Source organism: Phyllopteryx taeniolatus, chromosome 11 (assembly GCF_024500385.1).
Source record: "Phyllopteryx taeniolatus isolate TA_2022b chromosome 11, UOR_Ptae_1.2, whole genome shotgun sequence".
Lineage (NCBI taxonomy): Eukaryota > Metazoa > Chordata > Actinopteri > Syngnathiformes > Syngnathidae > Phyllopteryx > Phyllopteryx taeniolatus.
In genome coordinates this window covers 21,096,435-21,113,604 of record NC_084512.1, presented here as the reverse complement: position 1 = coordinate 21,113,604, position 17,170 = coordinate 21,096,435, and the positions used below count along the sequence as shown (strand labels likewise).

The 17,170-nt window shown below is 40.8% G+C and overlaps 1 protein-coding gene across 1 annotated transcript; it reads right to left on the bottom strand.

Annotated features, from left to right (window-relative positions):
• Nucleotides 1-1,725: 1,725 nt before the first annotated feature.
• phyhiplb (phytanoyl-CoA 2-hydroxylase interacting protein-like b) lies at nt 1,726-16,653 on the bottom strand. Its single transcript, XM_061789496.1, has 5 exons — nt 15,963-16,653; nt 8,560-8,756; nt 7,400-7,574; nt 6,659-6,776; nt 1,726-4,161 (listed from the first exon to the last, which is right to left on the bottom strand). Exons 1-5 carry the CDS (start codon nt 16,069-16,071, stop codon nt 3,618-3,620), a joined length of 1,143 nt encoding a protein of 380 aa, XP_061645480.1. The 5' UTR covers nt 16,072-16,653; the 3' UTR covers nt 1,726-3,617.
• Between the last annotated feature and the right edge of the window lie 517 nt (nt 16,654-17,170).

Here is a 17,170-nt window from a genome sequence, read left to right as displayed (position 1 = left end):
GATAATGGCGTGGAAAGTCCAAAAAAAGCACATGAGGATGAAGCAAGTGTATGTTATGTAGCATACTAAGTCTTAACTTGATGATGAAGTTAATGTACATTGTGAGTTATGTAAATATTTGTGTAGGTGTATTATGACACTTAATTTTTTTTGTTTTGTTTTTGTCATTATTGTGGAATATGCAATTTCTAAATATCTTGGCAAAAATAGGCATCAAATGCATGAGGGGGTATTAAGGACATGATGAACAGAAGAAAATTGTACAATTATGAGAAAAAGTCACAAAGCTATGACAACAGTTGCATTTTTTTTTCAAGAAAAAGTTGTAATAGTACTTGTGAAAAAGTAGTAATATTTCAGAACAAAATTGGTTTTGTCCCATAAAGAGTTTGTCCTGAAAATACAAATGTGTTTTCATAATATTACAATTTTATTTTCCTCGACAATGAGTTTTTTCATGTATTACAATTTATTTTTCTTGTAATTTTGCTACTTTTTCTGAGAAAATGTACCTTTTCTCAACAATATATTTTGTGAAATTGCTACTTTTTTCCTTGGAAAAACAATTTTTTCTCGTCAAAACTACGACTTTCTTTGTGTAAAAGTCTGACTTTAATTTAAAAAAAAAAAAAAAAGAAAAAAAATATGAATTCGGTTGCCGTACTATTCCGTTGCCTAATTCTATTATTATTCTATTGCCTAATAGTATTTTAGTGGCAATATTACAGGAAAATAAATAATGCGTGAACAAAATCATAGTTTTTTTTCTAGTCAGATTATGTGACAAAAGTCGTAGTATCATGAAAACACATTTGAATTTTTTTCAGAACCAAATCTAAATTTTGGGAGAAAAAAAGGTTGTAACATTATGAGAAAAAAAATATTTTCAAGAAAGTCACAATGTTAATAACAAAAAAGTTGAAATATGATTTTTTTTAGTTAGAAAAATGGGAACAAGGTATTTATGTTAGGAAATGTTAGTTTTTTTTTTTTTTTTATTTTCAAGAAAGAAATGTTAATGTTGGAGTTTACATCAATGTAATGTTACAACGTTTTCCCCCCCATAAATGCAACTTTTTCTTGAAAAAATATGCTGCCGAATTATGACTTTATCCTCGTACTGTTCTTTTTTTCCCCCCTCGTCAGTGTGACCTACTTTTCATATCGAAGTCAATCATCGAGACAGCGTCGGATTTGAGTCCTTCATTGTGCTATAATGTGCATATATTTTGAAAGCAATTTCTTGTGACTATTGAGTTTGCTAATGTTGACTTTGCAAACTGCTGAATGTTGGCATCGCAGCGCATCACAGTTCCACCTCACATCTCGTCATCCATGTCTCTCCCCCAGTTTGGTTGATGGGATTTCCTCTTAAATGTTGTCAGTGACATGAATCAGAGCTCTGTGCACTTCTGGTTTCTATAGCACTCTATATACCCTATATGTACATATGAATGTTTCAATAAAAAATAAATATTTTTTTCACATTTATCCCGCTGAACAAAGTTTTTACTTTTTTATGCCTTTCCACCGACCACTGCACAACAACGACAACAACAGACTGTTGCAGAAAGGGTCGCCATGGCGACTACACACTCACAGTATACCCGTGCTCAGACTGCATCATGCTTTTTTTTTTCTTTTAAAGGTTATCACTCTTGTTTATCACAGTAGACACTTAAGAGGCCTGTCGTATGAGTTTCAGTCAGATTCCACAGCTTGTTGTTTTTTTTTTTTTTTTTTTTTTTACTTTTTTAAAAGTCTTCCTTGTTTTTAATACCTTTGGTTTAAAGAAATAACAGGATGCTGCAGCCTCAGAAAGTTGTATTATCAATTCATGCCATAAGTGGAGGTAGCGAGAACGTGTCCCCCCCGCCCCACGCTAGAACAAAAAAGGAGTCAGAAAACGAAGCTATAAAGAGTAACGATGCTTGACAATCATAATAAAAAAGCCAAAAAAAATTAAAAAGTAACTAAAGTAGAGAAGTAGTTGTGTTAATGTTGGTTCAAAGTGATCCTCTTCATGGATGAAATGAAACTATGTTGACAGATGTGCTCGTAGCATGTGTGTGTGCGTTTGTATGTGTGTGGGCGCGTGTATAATGTATATTTTCTCCGAATATTACACATTTTTCTCAGGACATAACTCTTGAAAAACGTTTTCTTATGAGAAGTCTCTTCTTTTTTTTTTGTTTGATGAAGCCATAATAGTTTGAGAAAAAAGTTGTGTTTTTCGATTTAAAAAAATTCGTAGTATGACAAGACTGATAATATGGTATTACATATGTGAAAAAAGTTTTACTGCAAGAACATTTTTCTCAATAATTTTCTATAAAAATACACAAAAAAGTGGGCCTAAAACGACCCCCCCCAAAAAATATTTTTTTAAGGAAAAAAAGTCTTTCATACAAGAATAAAGTTGGAATATTATCAGAACGTCATTAACTTTCAGGAAAAAAAGATGCAATATAATGATAACAAGTTTCAATATTTAGAGAAAAATAACTTTTGTTTTCTGAGGAAAAACATAATACCAAATTTTAAAAAAAAAGATTTTTTTTATGAAGATAAGAATAAAGACCTGTTTTTTGGGGGTGAAAAAGTTGTAATAGTACAAGAAAAAGGCGTTTCTGAATAAAATGGCAATTGAGCAAAACGAGAATGCTTTCTCCAGAAAAATTTGCAATATGACAAGAAAAATGTTATGAGAAAAATTCTGTAATCTTATAACAACAAAGGTTGTTTTTGCTTTTCCAAGACAACACCATTTTTTTTAAATAAAAAAAAATGTATTTGCAATATTATGGAATAGAGTAAGATTTTGTTCGTGAGAAAAAGTCGTAGTAGCACGAGAAAAAAATGTTGTACTGTGACACTGAAGTTTTGTAATTGAATTAAAAAAAAAAAAAAGGAAGAGTGGAATGAAAATTAAGTCATAATTTTGTGCCAGTAAGTCAGACTAACAGAAATAAAGACATTTTGGGAAGTAAAAATGTCCTAATGTTAAAATAATAAAGTAGGAGTATTATGAGAAGAATTGCAATATTACGAGGAAAAAAAAGTTGTGATGGGAGAAAAACGTTATATCATGAGAGAAATAAATATGGGAATATTCCAAGAATAATGTTGCAATTTTAACGGTTGTTTTTGTTTTTCCAAGAAAACACAATTTTTCTCTCAAAAATATACATTTGTAACATCACGAGAACAAAGTCAACTTTTTTGGGGGAAAAGTCCTAATAATGTGAGGAAAAAATAGTTGTACTGCGAGAGTTTAACAAGTACAACAAGGATTAAGTCAGAAAGTCACTTTTTGGGGAGAAAAGAAAATTATTATATTACCAGAAAATTGAATTTTGTTTTTCGAGAATTATGTTTTCCAACTTCGTTCTTGAAAAAAATGTGAATATGTGACGAGAACAGAATGTGATTTTTGGGGGAAGAAAAAGTCGTAATAGTGCGAGAAAACAAGTTGTGTTCATGGCCGACGCTATGGTTGAGGTGCGTGCGCGTGTATGTGCGTGTGTGTTTTCATGCAAGTGTTGCTCTGCCGCAGCGCACGGGGAGGTGCAGTCCCCCCACAACCCCCCACCGAAGTCCCGCCCCCCCGCTCGCCACTAGCGTCCCACGCTGATGTTGCAGGTCTTGCAGCTGGGGTCCTTCTTGGCGTTGACGGTGGACAGACTCATGAGCTGGTGCCCGCTGATCTCGGCCACCGTGCCCAGCGCCAGGTCCACGGGCTCCGTGTAGATGACCTCCAGGATGACGTCCTGGGCGTGGCGGAACAACAGGCCGTCGCCTCCGCCTTCCTCCCGTTGGCACGTGAGGAAGCGGTTGTCGGCGATGTCGAGGGCGGGCAGCCTCTGCTTGCAGAAGTCGTCCCCCCGGGATCCCTTGGGGGCCAGGACCAGGATGACGTAGTGGTAGGCCGTGTACATGCAGTAGAAGTCCCCGAAGTAGAGGTTGGTGTCGGGGTTGAACAGGGCGTCGGCCCGGACCTCGAAGCGGTGGCGGCCGTACGGGGAGTCCTGCGGGGTCTTTCCCGTGTTGAACTCGGTGTTGCAGCTGAAGAAAAGACCCTCCAGCTTGCCGCTGATGGGAGACCCGTGGCTGCCGCTGTTGTCCTTCACTGACGGAAGCATCCGGTTGCCCTGCTCCTCCCTGGAACAAGAAGGAACAGAGAAACATCGCAGATGCAGTGATGACCCAAAGTTGAAAGCATGACGGAGTTGTGGTAAGCACCACGGCCTCGATGTCAAGAGGTGCTGGGTTCGAATCTTAGTTCAGGCCTTTCAGTGTGGAATTTGGAAAAGAGTTTCTAATTCTTAACTGTTATGTCAACCCCTAACCGCTTTGACATTATGCTACTTTCACGTTGAGTCCATAGTGCTTTTTCTTTTACGTTTATGTTTCTGCCTCTCTCCCAATGCGACCTGTGTAGTCTGTTTTGCTGTCCCTACAGTTATTATTGGTAAAAGGTGAGTTCAAAGACCTAATACTGATTGTGCAAAGTGCTCGTGTGCATATTTGTTCTGTCGCATCAATTTTACCCTGCGTGTATTTAGGCTAGCATGCGAGCTAATACTAATGATAAATCATGTGGAGGTGGTTTGTTGGTGTTAAATAATGGAACTACTCAATACAGTTATGTAACATGGGTTCCTGATTGTGTACATGCTAGAGGCATGGTGTTGATGCTTTATGATCTTGCGGCATCGATATCAAATTACGAAATACTTTTGGAGGTGGGGTAGGGGGCGTCAATTATTCACGAATCTTCGCGGCGAGCACGCATGTTAGGATCATTGACGTCGCTACTAAATTCTCCGTGGCATTAGATTAAGCATGTGTGTCCAGAGAGTATTTGCCTTCTGTTTTGCCCTGAAAGCACATTCCGAATTCCAAAAGGGTTTCGCAAATGAAGGGAAAGCTGATTTCATTTGCAGAACTAAATTAACTCAATTAAACGTAGCCCTTGTGTCGCTTTGCTGCATTCTCTGAGCTGCTGTAATGACATTAGCGCAGTGAGGGCAAATTGCTCAGAGAGAGAGAGAGAACAAAAAAAACAAAAAAAAGATTTCATTCTGACAAAGTGCTGGGAACAAAAGCAGCACGTGAGCCAGGCTCGCCCTCTCGTGTTGTGTGACCGGCATTTCTGCCCTTTGAGCGCGCCGACACTCCAATTATAAAAATTGTGATGACACACCTCCCACGTCGGAGGCTGCTGTACAGTCCAAGCTTTATTGGCGTCATTAAAAAAATTACAAAACTGGATGGAAGTGATTTGATACGCCAGGAAAGAATCACAGAAAATCTAACAAGCTAACTATTAAATAGCACAACGCTAACAATGCATCAGTTGCATTGACTTTTCTTTCTTCTTTTTTTACCCCTCTTTCCTGTTAGGGCAGTTTCATCAAGTTTTGTTGTGCCGGCAGTACACTCACACTAAATCCTTGGCTTAACCCTCTTGTTATGTTATCGGTCAAATGGACGCGTTAAAGTTTAACACTCCTGTTGTGTTTGTTCAGGGGTCAATGTGACAGCATTGTTGGGAGATAACAAAAGGAAAATTCTTTTTTGTTCAATTATTATTTTGATGAATGTGAGAAGGTGAAAAAAATATAGGCCATCAGTACTTGTATTTTAAAGAGAATTTCAAATGGTGAATTTGACCTACAACATTAATTAATATAAATAATATTAATGTAAATTAATACGTTGCTTGATAAAAAAATTTAAATATGAAAAGAATGACTAAAATATTTGTAATAATTAGATATCGCAAATACACTGTACATGTTAATATATTCCAAGACCAGGTTTTGTAATATTAAAATGGTATTTTATTATTTTTTTATCTTATTCCCCCCCCCCTAGATTTTAAAATGGTGAATTTGATCTGCAATATCACTTGAGGGTACATACATTTACAATATTGTATTATAATTTTAAAAATATTCTTTAAAATACAAAAGTGATAATTAAAAAAAGATTAAATAATTAGATAACATAAACATAGATGTTATAACCAGTAATTAAAAAAAATACATTTAAAGGAATAGTAAAAAAATAAGGCCACAAAATGTAATGCTACATTTTTATGATGTAAAAAAATAGATTTTTAAATAATACATTTCACCTGCAAATACATGTAAAATAACATTTTCCAATTTTTAAAAAATCTTTTTTCATGATACAAATACAGGTGCAATTAAAACAAATATTTCATATTTGTTATAATCATTAATAATTAGATAATGTAATGTTCATTTATGTATATTTTATGTCAATCATTAGTTTGGCGGTTATTTCTTTTAAACATTTAATAAAGAAAAATGAAAGAAAAAAGGCCAGCAGAGGGAGATTAATCCAAATTATTTTTGTCTGGAACTTTAAAATTGTCCATTTGACACGCAACATTAGAGGGTAAAGATCATATTATATGTTAAAGTAGCACTCAACTAATAAATACTGACTAATAAAGACCAAAAAATTAATTGTAGACAGGCCTTCATTTTTTTTTTTTAAAGGCAATGTGCTCATTTGTTACCTAAAGAGTGACACAGACAAGCAAAACCTCTCAGACAAAGAGACAAACTCACATTACAGTAGAAATACAGTCACACAGTATACGTTTGAATCGTAAAGTGGCTACCTGGCATGGTCGAAGTATTCCTTATTCTGGTTGCGGTAGAAGACGGAGAAACGCAGCATTCGGCCGGAAATCACCTCGGCCTTGGCCAGCAGCTGGTTGAGATGCACTGTGGAATAATCTGGAAAGACGAGGCGTCATTCGAAGGGACACACACATCCTCCGGCACATATCACCAACATTTTGTGCTAACTGTGTGCATTTTAAAGGACTATCGATTTGCTGTTATGCTCAAATAACGCGCGTCTTTTGTTTTATTATTTTTTTTAACGAAAGCCTCACAATGCTTCCAGTGTTGATTTTGTGTTTCTTTAAGGCCAGCTGGTGCAGAGCCCCCCCCCCCACAACCCTGCTGTGTCACATGACCTCCTGCCTCCCCCTCCCCCAACGTCAACCTCTAGCGCCATTAAATGCATTGACCTCTGCATCGCCAGATAAACCGCAGCGCTCGCCTCGCTGCTTTATTTAATCCCGCCGTCCTTTCCTAATCTTAACACCCTCCATCTGCAAAAATCTCGTCCCGATTCACCTCTCGTAACATCATGCGGACAAAAGCGGCGGGTCGCAGTTAACACTAGCGGTTAGCACATCTGCCTCACAGTTGTTCAAATCTTGTCTCGGGCCTTCCTGTGCGGCGTTTGCGTGTTCCTGGCGGGTTCCCGACACGTGCATTGGACTCCAATTTGTCCATAGATCTGAATGTGGGTGCACTATAGGGTATATAGAGTGCTCCTTGCGACTCACCGGCGGTGCAGAACTCGACGATTTCGCTCCACTCCGAGACGGCGTAGTCCCCGTCGGTCTGCTTGGACGCCGTCTGGACTGCCACAGTGTACTCGGTGCGCGGGCTGAGGAACCAGTGGCCCCGCACCGTCATGGGCAGGGCCACCGCCTTGGCCACCAGCTTGGTCGGCACATCCTGGAAGAAGAAGATTGAAATGCATTCTAATGCCATTAGTTCGTTCCAGCCAGCAAAAAAAAAAAAACACCACCCTTTTTTTTTTTATTTAGAGACAAACATCTTTTGAACTATACTCATAACATGTCACAAATGTCAGGTCTTTAAAGGGTAAGCGGTTATATAATGAACTTTATTTAGTTTTATTATGCAGACCGATTTTTAAAATTTAGAATTGTCTGTATAGTTTTTAATGATGGTGATGAAGGCTGAATCCAACCTTATTAGGTGCTTCCAAATTCACCTTTTCACAGATTAATTTTTTTTGGAACCTACCTTACATTATTCATTTTTTTTGTGCTCAGGCCAACGCCTTGTTTCACACAAACGTGTTGCTTTGGCGCCATCTTGTGGCACCTGGTGCCAATGAATTCTGTTGAAGTGAGAGGAGCAGCTTCATCTTCACAAGCCATAAGCTTGTCAAATATAAAAGTATTGCTTTGGTGTCATTTTGTGGTATCGTGTTGCCAATGAACTATGTTGAAGTGAGGGGCGGAGCTTCATTTACACAGACCGTAGCCCAGTTTCATAGAAAAGTAGTGCTTTGGTGCCACATTGTGGCATCTTGGTGCTAAGGAATGATGTTGACGTAAGGGGAGGAGCCATAGCCCTGTCTAATATAAAAGTATTGCTTTGGCGCCATTCTGTGGCATCAGGGTGCCAAGGAACTGTTGAAGTCAGGGGAGAAGCTTCATTTCCAAAGGCCATAGCCCTGTCCAATAGCAAAGTAGTGCTTTGGCGCCATCTTGTGCCATCAATAGGCAATTACAAAGTGCGAAGCGCTATAGAAAATGGATAGCCGGATGGGGATGTACTGCTGCTAATGCATTTCTAGACCATTATCCCTTCACCGCACCTGAACAACAAACATCAGCGAGCCACACAACAACAACAACAACAACAACAACAAAAGCAAGAAGAACAAAAGGCTTCCCTGGCGCGTTACCTTGTGTTTGAACTTGTTGGAGTTTTTGTTCTCCTTCTTGTTCAGGTCAATGAAGTAGTGCGTGATGCGCTCCTTGCCGCGCTGCTCCATGTCCCAGCAGATCTTGAAGGAGTCGCAGGTGATGTTGCTGATCTTGATGCTCTGCGGGACGGGCAGCTCCTCCATGTCGGACAGGGCGCCGTCCTGGGATTTACTTCCTGCGCAGAAAGGAAGTCACGTTTTGAAGACGATCACAAACGCCCGTGAGCAAACAATGTTGACATTTGACCTCGAAGTCCTGCTTGTGCATTCATTACTCACGACTTTCGTTCTTTTATGCTGCTTGTGATGGTTACCCCTCCCTGATGGTCACTTTACAGTATAACCAGCAGCGCACAGGTTGCCATGGAAACACATCATCCCCCCCCCCCACAATAAAAACGTATGTGCTTCCACGAGCAAAAGCCGCACTGAATATTTCAAAACGGAGCATATTGAATGAATCAGCGGATCAGCGGCTCCATCGCTAATCGCCGATGAGGGCTGCAAAAAATGACATTCGGCTGTCAATATGGTCCAGTGCGTCCCATATTTCTCAACTGCGATCGCGCACGTAGGCGTGCGACCCAGAGTGCAAAGCGAGGGCAGAGAAAATGTCGGCGTGGCAACAATGCAATGTGTGTGTGTGTGTGTGTTTGTTGTGCACACTTGTCTATGGTGTGCACAGCGTAAAGAATGCACATCTAAACAATGGCGGAAGCAGCCGAGCGTGGTGCATCCATCTCCATTCATCAGGGGCCAAGATTAAAAGAGCAATTCCATAATTGGACTGCCTCGCGACCACACGCGTGCACAGACACACACACACACACACCTAGACACACGTGCACACTCAATTTGATAACAAGAATGCAGAATGTGTAGATTCCTGTTTGGAAATAGCCAATCAGAAAGCAGCTTGATGAGCAGCTCTCTCTGGAGTACTGGACATAAATACTAAATGTAAAACAGAATCAGCTTTAACACAAAATAAAAATGTGGTAGTGTTACACGTATAGGTAAACACACAAGTAAATGTATAAAGTGGAAAAAACGAAAAAGTGGATTTTGTGGTGATATTTCCCCATAGGAAATAATGGAACTAGACAAAATCCGTTTGTTAAACTGTGGCCATCGTATGAGCGTTTTCGACTGTGCTGTCGTTTTAAAGTAGCGTTTTATCATGTCAAGTGTCAGACAGGTGTAAAAGTGCAGTAAGGGGACAACAGTCAGTCTTAACTTTTATGACAAATGATGATTGCTTTAAACGTTTAAGAGTAAAAAAAGAAAAAAATATTACATTTTTTAAAATAAATAATTCATATAACCGAGTATACTGTATAATCGATTTTTTGTAATAATATGTTATGAGATTAAAAAAATATATATTTAAGGACTAAGGGGTAAGACTAGATGAGTTATTTTTTTTTTTTTTAACTTCCCTTCAACTACTTTTGAACATGACATATAAACTACAAAGTACATAAAGTACATAAATTGGCACATAAACTGTACTTTTTTTATTTTAAAATGAATGACCGAGGCATAACGTAACATATAACAAGTTAAAGTGTGTGTAAAATGTTTTTATCCACTGTAAAATGTCCTCTCACTTAATCTCTTAAAATCCTGAACCTCAGAACTGTAAAGCAGATGTTCTAACCACCAGACGACCGTGCTGAACGATTGTAAAATTATTGATTACAATCTTACCAGTGGGGAAATATCAATCTTCCCACTTCCTGTCAGTTTGTTTGAATAATTTACATGGTGCATTATGCTGGGCTGATAGTAGGGCCAAAAATTCTCTCATTTTGAATTTGATGACTGCAACAGCAGTTGAGGAATGCTCCCAAAAAAAAGAAAAATTGTTTGGAACATTAATTGGAAACAAGTAAGTGTCATGATTGGGTATAAAAGGAGCATACCCGAAAGGCTCAGTTGTTCACGAGCAAGGATGTGGCAAGCGAGCAAATAGTTCAACAATTTAAGAGAAAGGTTTCTCAAAGTTCAATTGCAAGGAACTCTACTAGATTGCGTACCTAATACTGTGGCGAGCCCGCATCGCCTTTTGCAGGTTGAGCACAGTACGCGCGTTCAAGCTTTCGACAGCCTGCACTGCTTATCTGCGACCAACACTCCAGGGACGGCGAGAATGAAAGATGAAAGAGGACCAAGGTCAGACGGAGGAAGTAGAAATGAACCCTTGGTGGTATACAGCTCGCCTGGGATGACTAAGTGTCACCGTGACTCACATTTGTTGGCAGGTAGACTACATTGTAGCATGCAGTATATCCACTTTGTTGCATCACCATTTCGCCATAAAAGCCGCGGAACTACTATTACTGCCATCTGAGCACATTTACTACTTCACAAAGAGCGTTTGCAGAGAAGCAAACATTCCTTACGTTCACGAGCATGTTTCAGGAGTTCCCATTTTGTATTCAGCGCGCCATCAAATAGTACTATACTGCACAGCAATAGATGGAAATCTTGTTAACATGCAAACACATCACCCTCCTAATGGCTCTCCCTGCTCCGATCAGTCAGCAAGCTTTTTTTTTGTTTTGTTTTTTTCATGGGGGGGGGAATTAGAAAAGCTTGGAAGTAAGTGAAGCATCACAGAAGCGAATGTGTTTGGACTTTGCACCATTGGGTCATCATGAAATCGAACGAAATTAAACTCACATTATCTAGGACTGTACTCCACTCTGACAAGCCTCCCAACCTTTTTAGGTTAAGTGGGCCGCAGTGGACACGGACGTTGGCTCGGCCTTTACAAAAACACGTCTTTGTTCGTCTCGCTACACGGACTGCGAGACCGACACGGACGTCACGCCGGGAGCGCGAAGCGGCCAGAAACAAGAGCATCTTTCTCTATAGCGGGCAACGCAAACAATGTCCCCGTTCATCGGCGTGTTTACCCATCAGCGAGCTCCTCAGCCACCAAGTACAGACGCAGTAAAACCATAATAATAATCACCACAATAATAACAATAAATATACCATTAGTGGGGTTGGAAACAACCTTTGTTTAAATTCCATCCATTCATTTTCTATAACACTTGTCCTCTTTAGGTCGCCCAACTATCCTACAACCATTCACAACAAACACACCATCAGTTTCCATTCCAATAAGGAAAGTTCATCCAAAGTATGAAAAACTCAAAGGTTGGACAGTCTCCTGGAACAGATGGTGTTCACATGAAAGTACTAGGGCCCATGTGTACCAGCTGTCGTAGCCTGACAAGTCATCGAGTTTCGTGCACAAATCCATCGGCTAAAGTAAGCAGAAATGTGATCAACGACAGTAAAAGACTGAATCACAGAGCAACAACAAGTGTCAGAAGAAGAAATACCTATTCCAATAAAACTGCGGCTCAAACAACATCCATACTAATCTTGCCACGCTGCGCACCATTGTTTTCAAGATTGGAATTCGATTGTTCCTCCACCAAAGCCACAATCTATTTGCCTCGATGTAGGATGGTCTTTGGTCCGTTTTTTTTTTTTGACTGTCTCAGATTTGAACAAGAGGGATTTGCACAATTACATAACTGTTAAGTAAGAAAGTTTGAAACCATCCAGAGAGCAGAGAGGATTTTTTTTTCATATGACTGCAGTGTAATGAATGGATGCATAACACATAACTGTCAATCTTGCCATCGCAGTCATGTCTTTGCACACGGCCTGCGCCAAATGTCAGCTGAGTCACACGAAGCATTGCAATTTATGCCCAATTACCGATCGCGATGCCATTTGACACAACGCTGACGTTAATTTTCTCGTCCGCGTCGTTAGCAGTAAGCGCACGTCTGAGGCCGACAACATTCATTTCCATTGGATTAAAACTCACTCTTCGGAGGACAGCGCAGGCTCATTTATTTACCGGTTGACCTTCCATGATGAATCAAAACCATCTGCTTGAAATGGTTACAATAATGCTCAGGTAAGATGGTCAGTACAGAGTGAAATGACACATCACTGATATGCACTATCATGCACATGCACTAATATAACCTTTAGGGGTCATTATTGGAGTCCAACAGAACCGTTTGTACCTTTGTATTACGCAGAGTGTGTGAAAAAGTAAGAAGGCATTAAAAATTGGTAGTAAAATGCATATTCCTCTTACAATTTCCTTGAAACAAATGATACATGTTCTTTAATATATGGGAAAATGAAAGTAAATGCTCATATTGCAGCATAAGCAATGATGGCGTCAACAACAACAGGCAAGTGACTGCCCTTCTGTAAAACAATAAAAAAGAAACAAGAAAATCATTTTTTTTAAAAAGGAAATAAGACAACAAGAAATCCTCATTTGTGTTTTCGTAATGACTTCAGTGATACTAAAAATTCTGTAAGCAATTTCTATTGCCTAGCTACTTTTCACATACGCTGTATATTTATTTTAGGGGACCATCCCAGTGACAAACCATTGCATAATGTACCACCAAGCAGAGTGCACACCTTGATTATACGAGTTTGGGGTTTTTCATTAGTTTTAGGTTTTTTTAAAACTTTGTTTTGACATTTTATTTGTTAAAAGTTAGGCAGTTAGGACAGACAAATACGGAAGTGTATTGCATTCACTTGGATAAAAAAGCTCCTGTTTTTCTGAGTATTTTTTGGAGGGTTTTGTTTTTTTGAATATTTATTTCTGTTTTTCTGAGTATTTTTTTCTGACTAATTATTTTTCTCAGTTTTTCGGAGTAATTTTTTTTCTGATGACAAATAACAATACCATCTTAGTTAGTTTTGTGAGCAGACAATGCAGATTCAATTAGTTAGCGTTTTATTTTTCAAGTTTCATGCTGCCGTGATTGATCTGTCAGAGGCAGCATGGTGCCACATGGTATCCAGAAAAAAAAAAATGTAGCAGTAGGAGAAGAATTAGGAAAAGATAGGTTAGCTGAGTTTTTCTGGTATCTACATTGCATTTTCAAATTCTTGCCATTTTTATTGAATTAATGACTGAAAGACACATCGCACAAAAATGTCAAGACAAACAGTTGGTCCTCTATTTGTGTCCTCCAACAGGGCAGGCTTCAGGTCGCTTCCTGATTGGCTATCGTTCCGTTTCACGTCCCACTCGTGGAGGCCGTGGTTCGAACAAACTCGACGTTGACCGCACACACAAAACAAATTGGCGATCGTAAATATTGAAGAGGTTTAACATTTGCAATTGGAGGCCCTGACTGTTTTACTGAACAGATAGGGGAGGGGGGAAAAAAAAAAATCACTCATAACACACCACAAGATAATCGCTCAGGATAATCTTTCAGTGACATCCGACAATCAGGCCTTTGTTGACTTTGATTGGAAATGAGCAAAAAAAAAATCTAAAAATCTAAAATTCTAGAACTCAGCCCTGGAAGGACAAATCCTGCATTTAGACTGCAGTATTTTGTCATTCACCGCCACACACTAACACAATTGTCCCGCCACGTGTTTAGTGCATTGACATGCACTGACAGTTCTCTGTCTATGTGTGTGTGTGTGTGTGTGTTCCGTTCCCACAGACAGGAAGAGGCCCAGTGATGCTGCACGCACTCCCATTTGCTGGCTCAGCGTGGCACCATGCAGCCTCTCATGTTGCCAATTAAATATTAATGGCTGTGAGAGGTAAATTTAGAAAGCAGCGAGGTATGGCAATGAATATGGTCGTTAGGAACAAAAAAGAAAAAATAAATAACAAAGTTTTGCGGATATGGACACTGGCTATTTCCAGGGAAATCAATGCGAGTACTTTACATGCAGGTCATGTTCAGGGTCAAGGCTGCTTTGCCAGTGTTCCAGTCTATTCTCTTCATTTTGTAGCGTTTCTCTTGGCTGCACTGCCTCCAGTACATGCATGTGGATTTTTTGTTTTGTTTTTGTCCAATCAGACTTCAGCCTCAATGTGTTGCCATGTCAATCTAATCTGCCCCTGCAGCCCCTTCAGAATCAGTAGTGCTGACCGATATAACTTCAACTATATTAGCAATGGGGCTGTTACTTTAACCAATCAGATTTCAGATTCACTTCACAGGCCACAATAACGTCCGCATCGTTTGGTTGGTCAGCGCAAAACTGTTTGACGAGCAAAACTGGTAACTTATCTTATCATAAAACTGCAACTTAAATGCAACTTGAACAACGTAAGTTGGGACTGTTTCTTGAACCAGTCAAATTTCAAATTTACACTCAGAGGTTGGTCAGAGCGAGCCAAGTTAGCAGACTTCGTGGGTGAGCAAAAAACATTCATATATTTAATCATCAGAATCCCTTGGTGAGTTTTATGTAGTTTATTTAAGTCTGTTAAGTTTTTGTCATGTTGTTACAGGTTTTTTTTACACAGTCCTGCAACTAATAAACCGGTCTCTCCGCTTCTCCGACAACCGTTGTCGTTCTGCATAAAAGTGGCCAGCAGGTGTGTTTGTTGTGCTGTAAACAAACATCACGTGAGTGTCTCAAGGACACATAGGCTATATTTACTTGGACCACTCGACGAAAAGTGCCTGCAAATGCTATGAAAAATGCTCCCGGGTTGTAGCTGCGGCCTACGAGAGCGACCCCCCAAAAAGCTGGCACCGAGTTGAGAGAGACCCCCAAAAAGCTGGCACCGAGTCCACTCCTGACCATTATGAAAATTAAAGCTTTCCAATGAAGCCAGCAAAGCACTAAGAGGATATAAAGCGCACCGTGGTGCTGCGTCTTGCGTGATGAGGAGTGGCTCGGGAAGCACAATGACCAGGTAGAAAGCACACACACACACACACATTTCATGTAAATGTGGTGTTAAAAAAGTCACAAATAAATCAAATGACTTCAGGTAGTCATTGATCTTTTTGGCGCTGTTGTAGAGGCTTTGCACTCACATGTGGCTGCAGCCATGTTGGAGCCTCACAGACCCCCTTGATGATGACTTGCTTTTTTTGTTTTGCACCTCTCCATTGAGGGTTCAGCACCTGGGATCTTCAACCGTGCGGACTCATTTCGGCATTGCGTGGACTGCCGAGGCCACCTTATTAAGAGCATCCACCTTTCATTGAGACTATTCAACTAGAAATTGGGATGTTTGCAGTCACGGTGCAGCTTTAAGAGAAAGCAGTTAGGTGTGGTGGGGCCTGCGGGAGTGAGATATGAGCTTTTTTTTTTTTTTTTTTTTGGGTACATATAGCGACACCGAAAGACGTTTGTTGCCACACAGCAGACACTCTTGCAATTCCACACACGCACCAGCCATCCAAAAGAGCCCCTGTTAGTCCCTTTAAATGCAGAAACGTGCAAAAAGCAATCAAAAGCAGACTGCACATCACGGGAATTTATGGGGGGGGGGGGGGGGGGGGGGGGTCGTAATGCACAGATGCACCCCGCTAATACGCGAGGAAGTTGCTTACCATCTCGCTCACAGAGCTGTATGGCGTCCAGGCTCAGGTCCTTGATCATCCCCTCGCAGGGGCTGAGCGGGCTGCTGATGTCGCGCGCCTGCAAGCCTGGTACCTCCATCTCGGGGCGTGATGCGGATGCCGCAAACGGTGACGCTCGAAGCTGCGCTGCGCTGTGCTCCTCGATGGCCGGCGGAGTGTTCCCCTCGTTGGTCCACGGGTGGACGTGGGGGAGGAGGAGGAGGAGGAAGAGGAGGAGGAGGAGGAGGAGGGGGACAGTGGAGGAGAAAGGAATCGACTCTCACTCTCTCTCTCGCACGCTGGCTTTCTCTCTCTCGATTTGAAAAGAAAAAACAAAAACTCCCCTTTGCACCCAATTGAATGAACGCAAGTATATTTTCAAATTGCTGAATCGTTTGCTCTTATTTGCTGTATCTTCTCGCTGTGCATCCACGCAGAGCCACAAGTGTGCGCGCATGCGCGTGTTGCATGAGCGAGAGAGAGAGAGAGAGAGAGAGAGAGAGAGAGAGAGCGTTCCGTGAATTGAATGGTCGTTTACGTAAGAAGATTATCCCGCAGGTTCTCCTCCTCGGATGCCTGCTGCAAAAACACATCCGAGACGCGCTTATAGCGACATTCGGACATTTTGTCTGGCGTTCTGTCAGTCTGGCTGTTTTGGAGCTCAGCTGCAAGAGGACTAATGAGATGAAGGAGTCACCCCCCCCCCCCCCACCTCCCCCACCCCGAGTGCCTCGATTGATGCCTAATTAACGTCTTTTCTGGACAAATGAGCAAATCACCCAGGAGACAAAATGCCGGAAAACCGAATTTCCTATCATGAATGGTCAACGGCCTATTTGAACCACAGTTTCAAACCAAGTCTTGATAACATGTCTGCTTTTGCCAAAATACACCAAGGGTCAAGAATTGTAGCGCACTTTTCACTACCGATTTATTTTAGCTTCGCTGAAGTGGGCCTTATTTTGAGGGGAAGGTCCAGTCCCCCCTCTACTGCGTGGCCAATGCCGAGTACATCGTTTGTTACTATAAGACAAACAGGGGCAGAGTTAGTGACAGTCGGGGGAAACAAAAACAAGCAAGTGGCCATTTCATACCCTAAACTGTGTTTATGTGGCACATGGTCAGCCCAGTATTTAAGCCTCCGACACGCGTGAAATCGACAGTTCACCCCACCGCCCTCTGCTGTGAAACCAACGCAG

Coding starts and splice junctions, on each gene's coding strand:
- phyhiplb (XM_061789496.1), bottom strand. CDS start 16,071: ATGGAGGTACCAGGCTTGCAGGCGCGCGACATCAGCAGCCCGCTCAGC. Junction 7,575..8,559: donor CCAACAAGTTCAAACACAAG/GTAACGCGCCAG, acceptor TTCTTCTTCCAG/GATGTGCCGACCAAGCTGGT. Junction 6,777..7,399: donor CGTCGAGTTCTGCACCGCCG/GTGAGTCGCAAG, acceptor TCGTCTTTCCAG/ATTATTCCACAGTGCATCTC.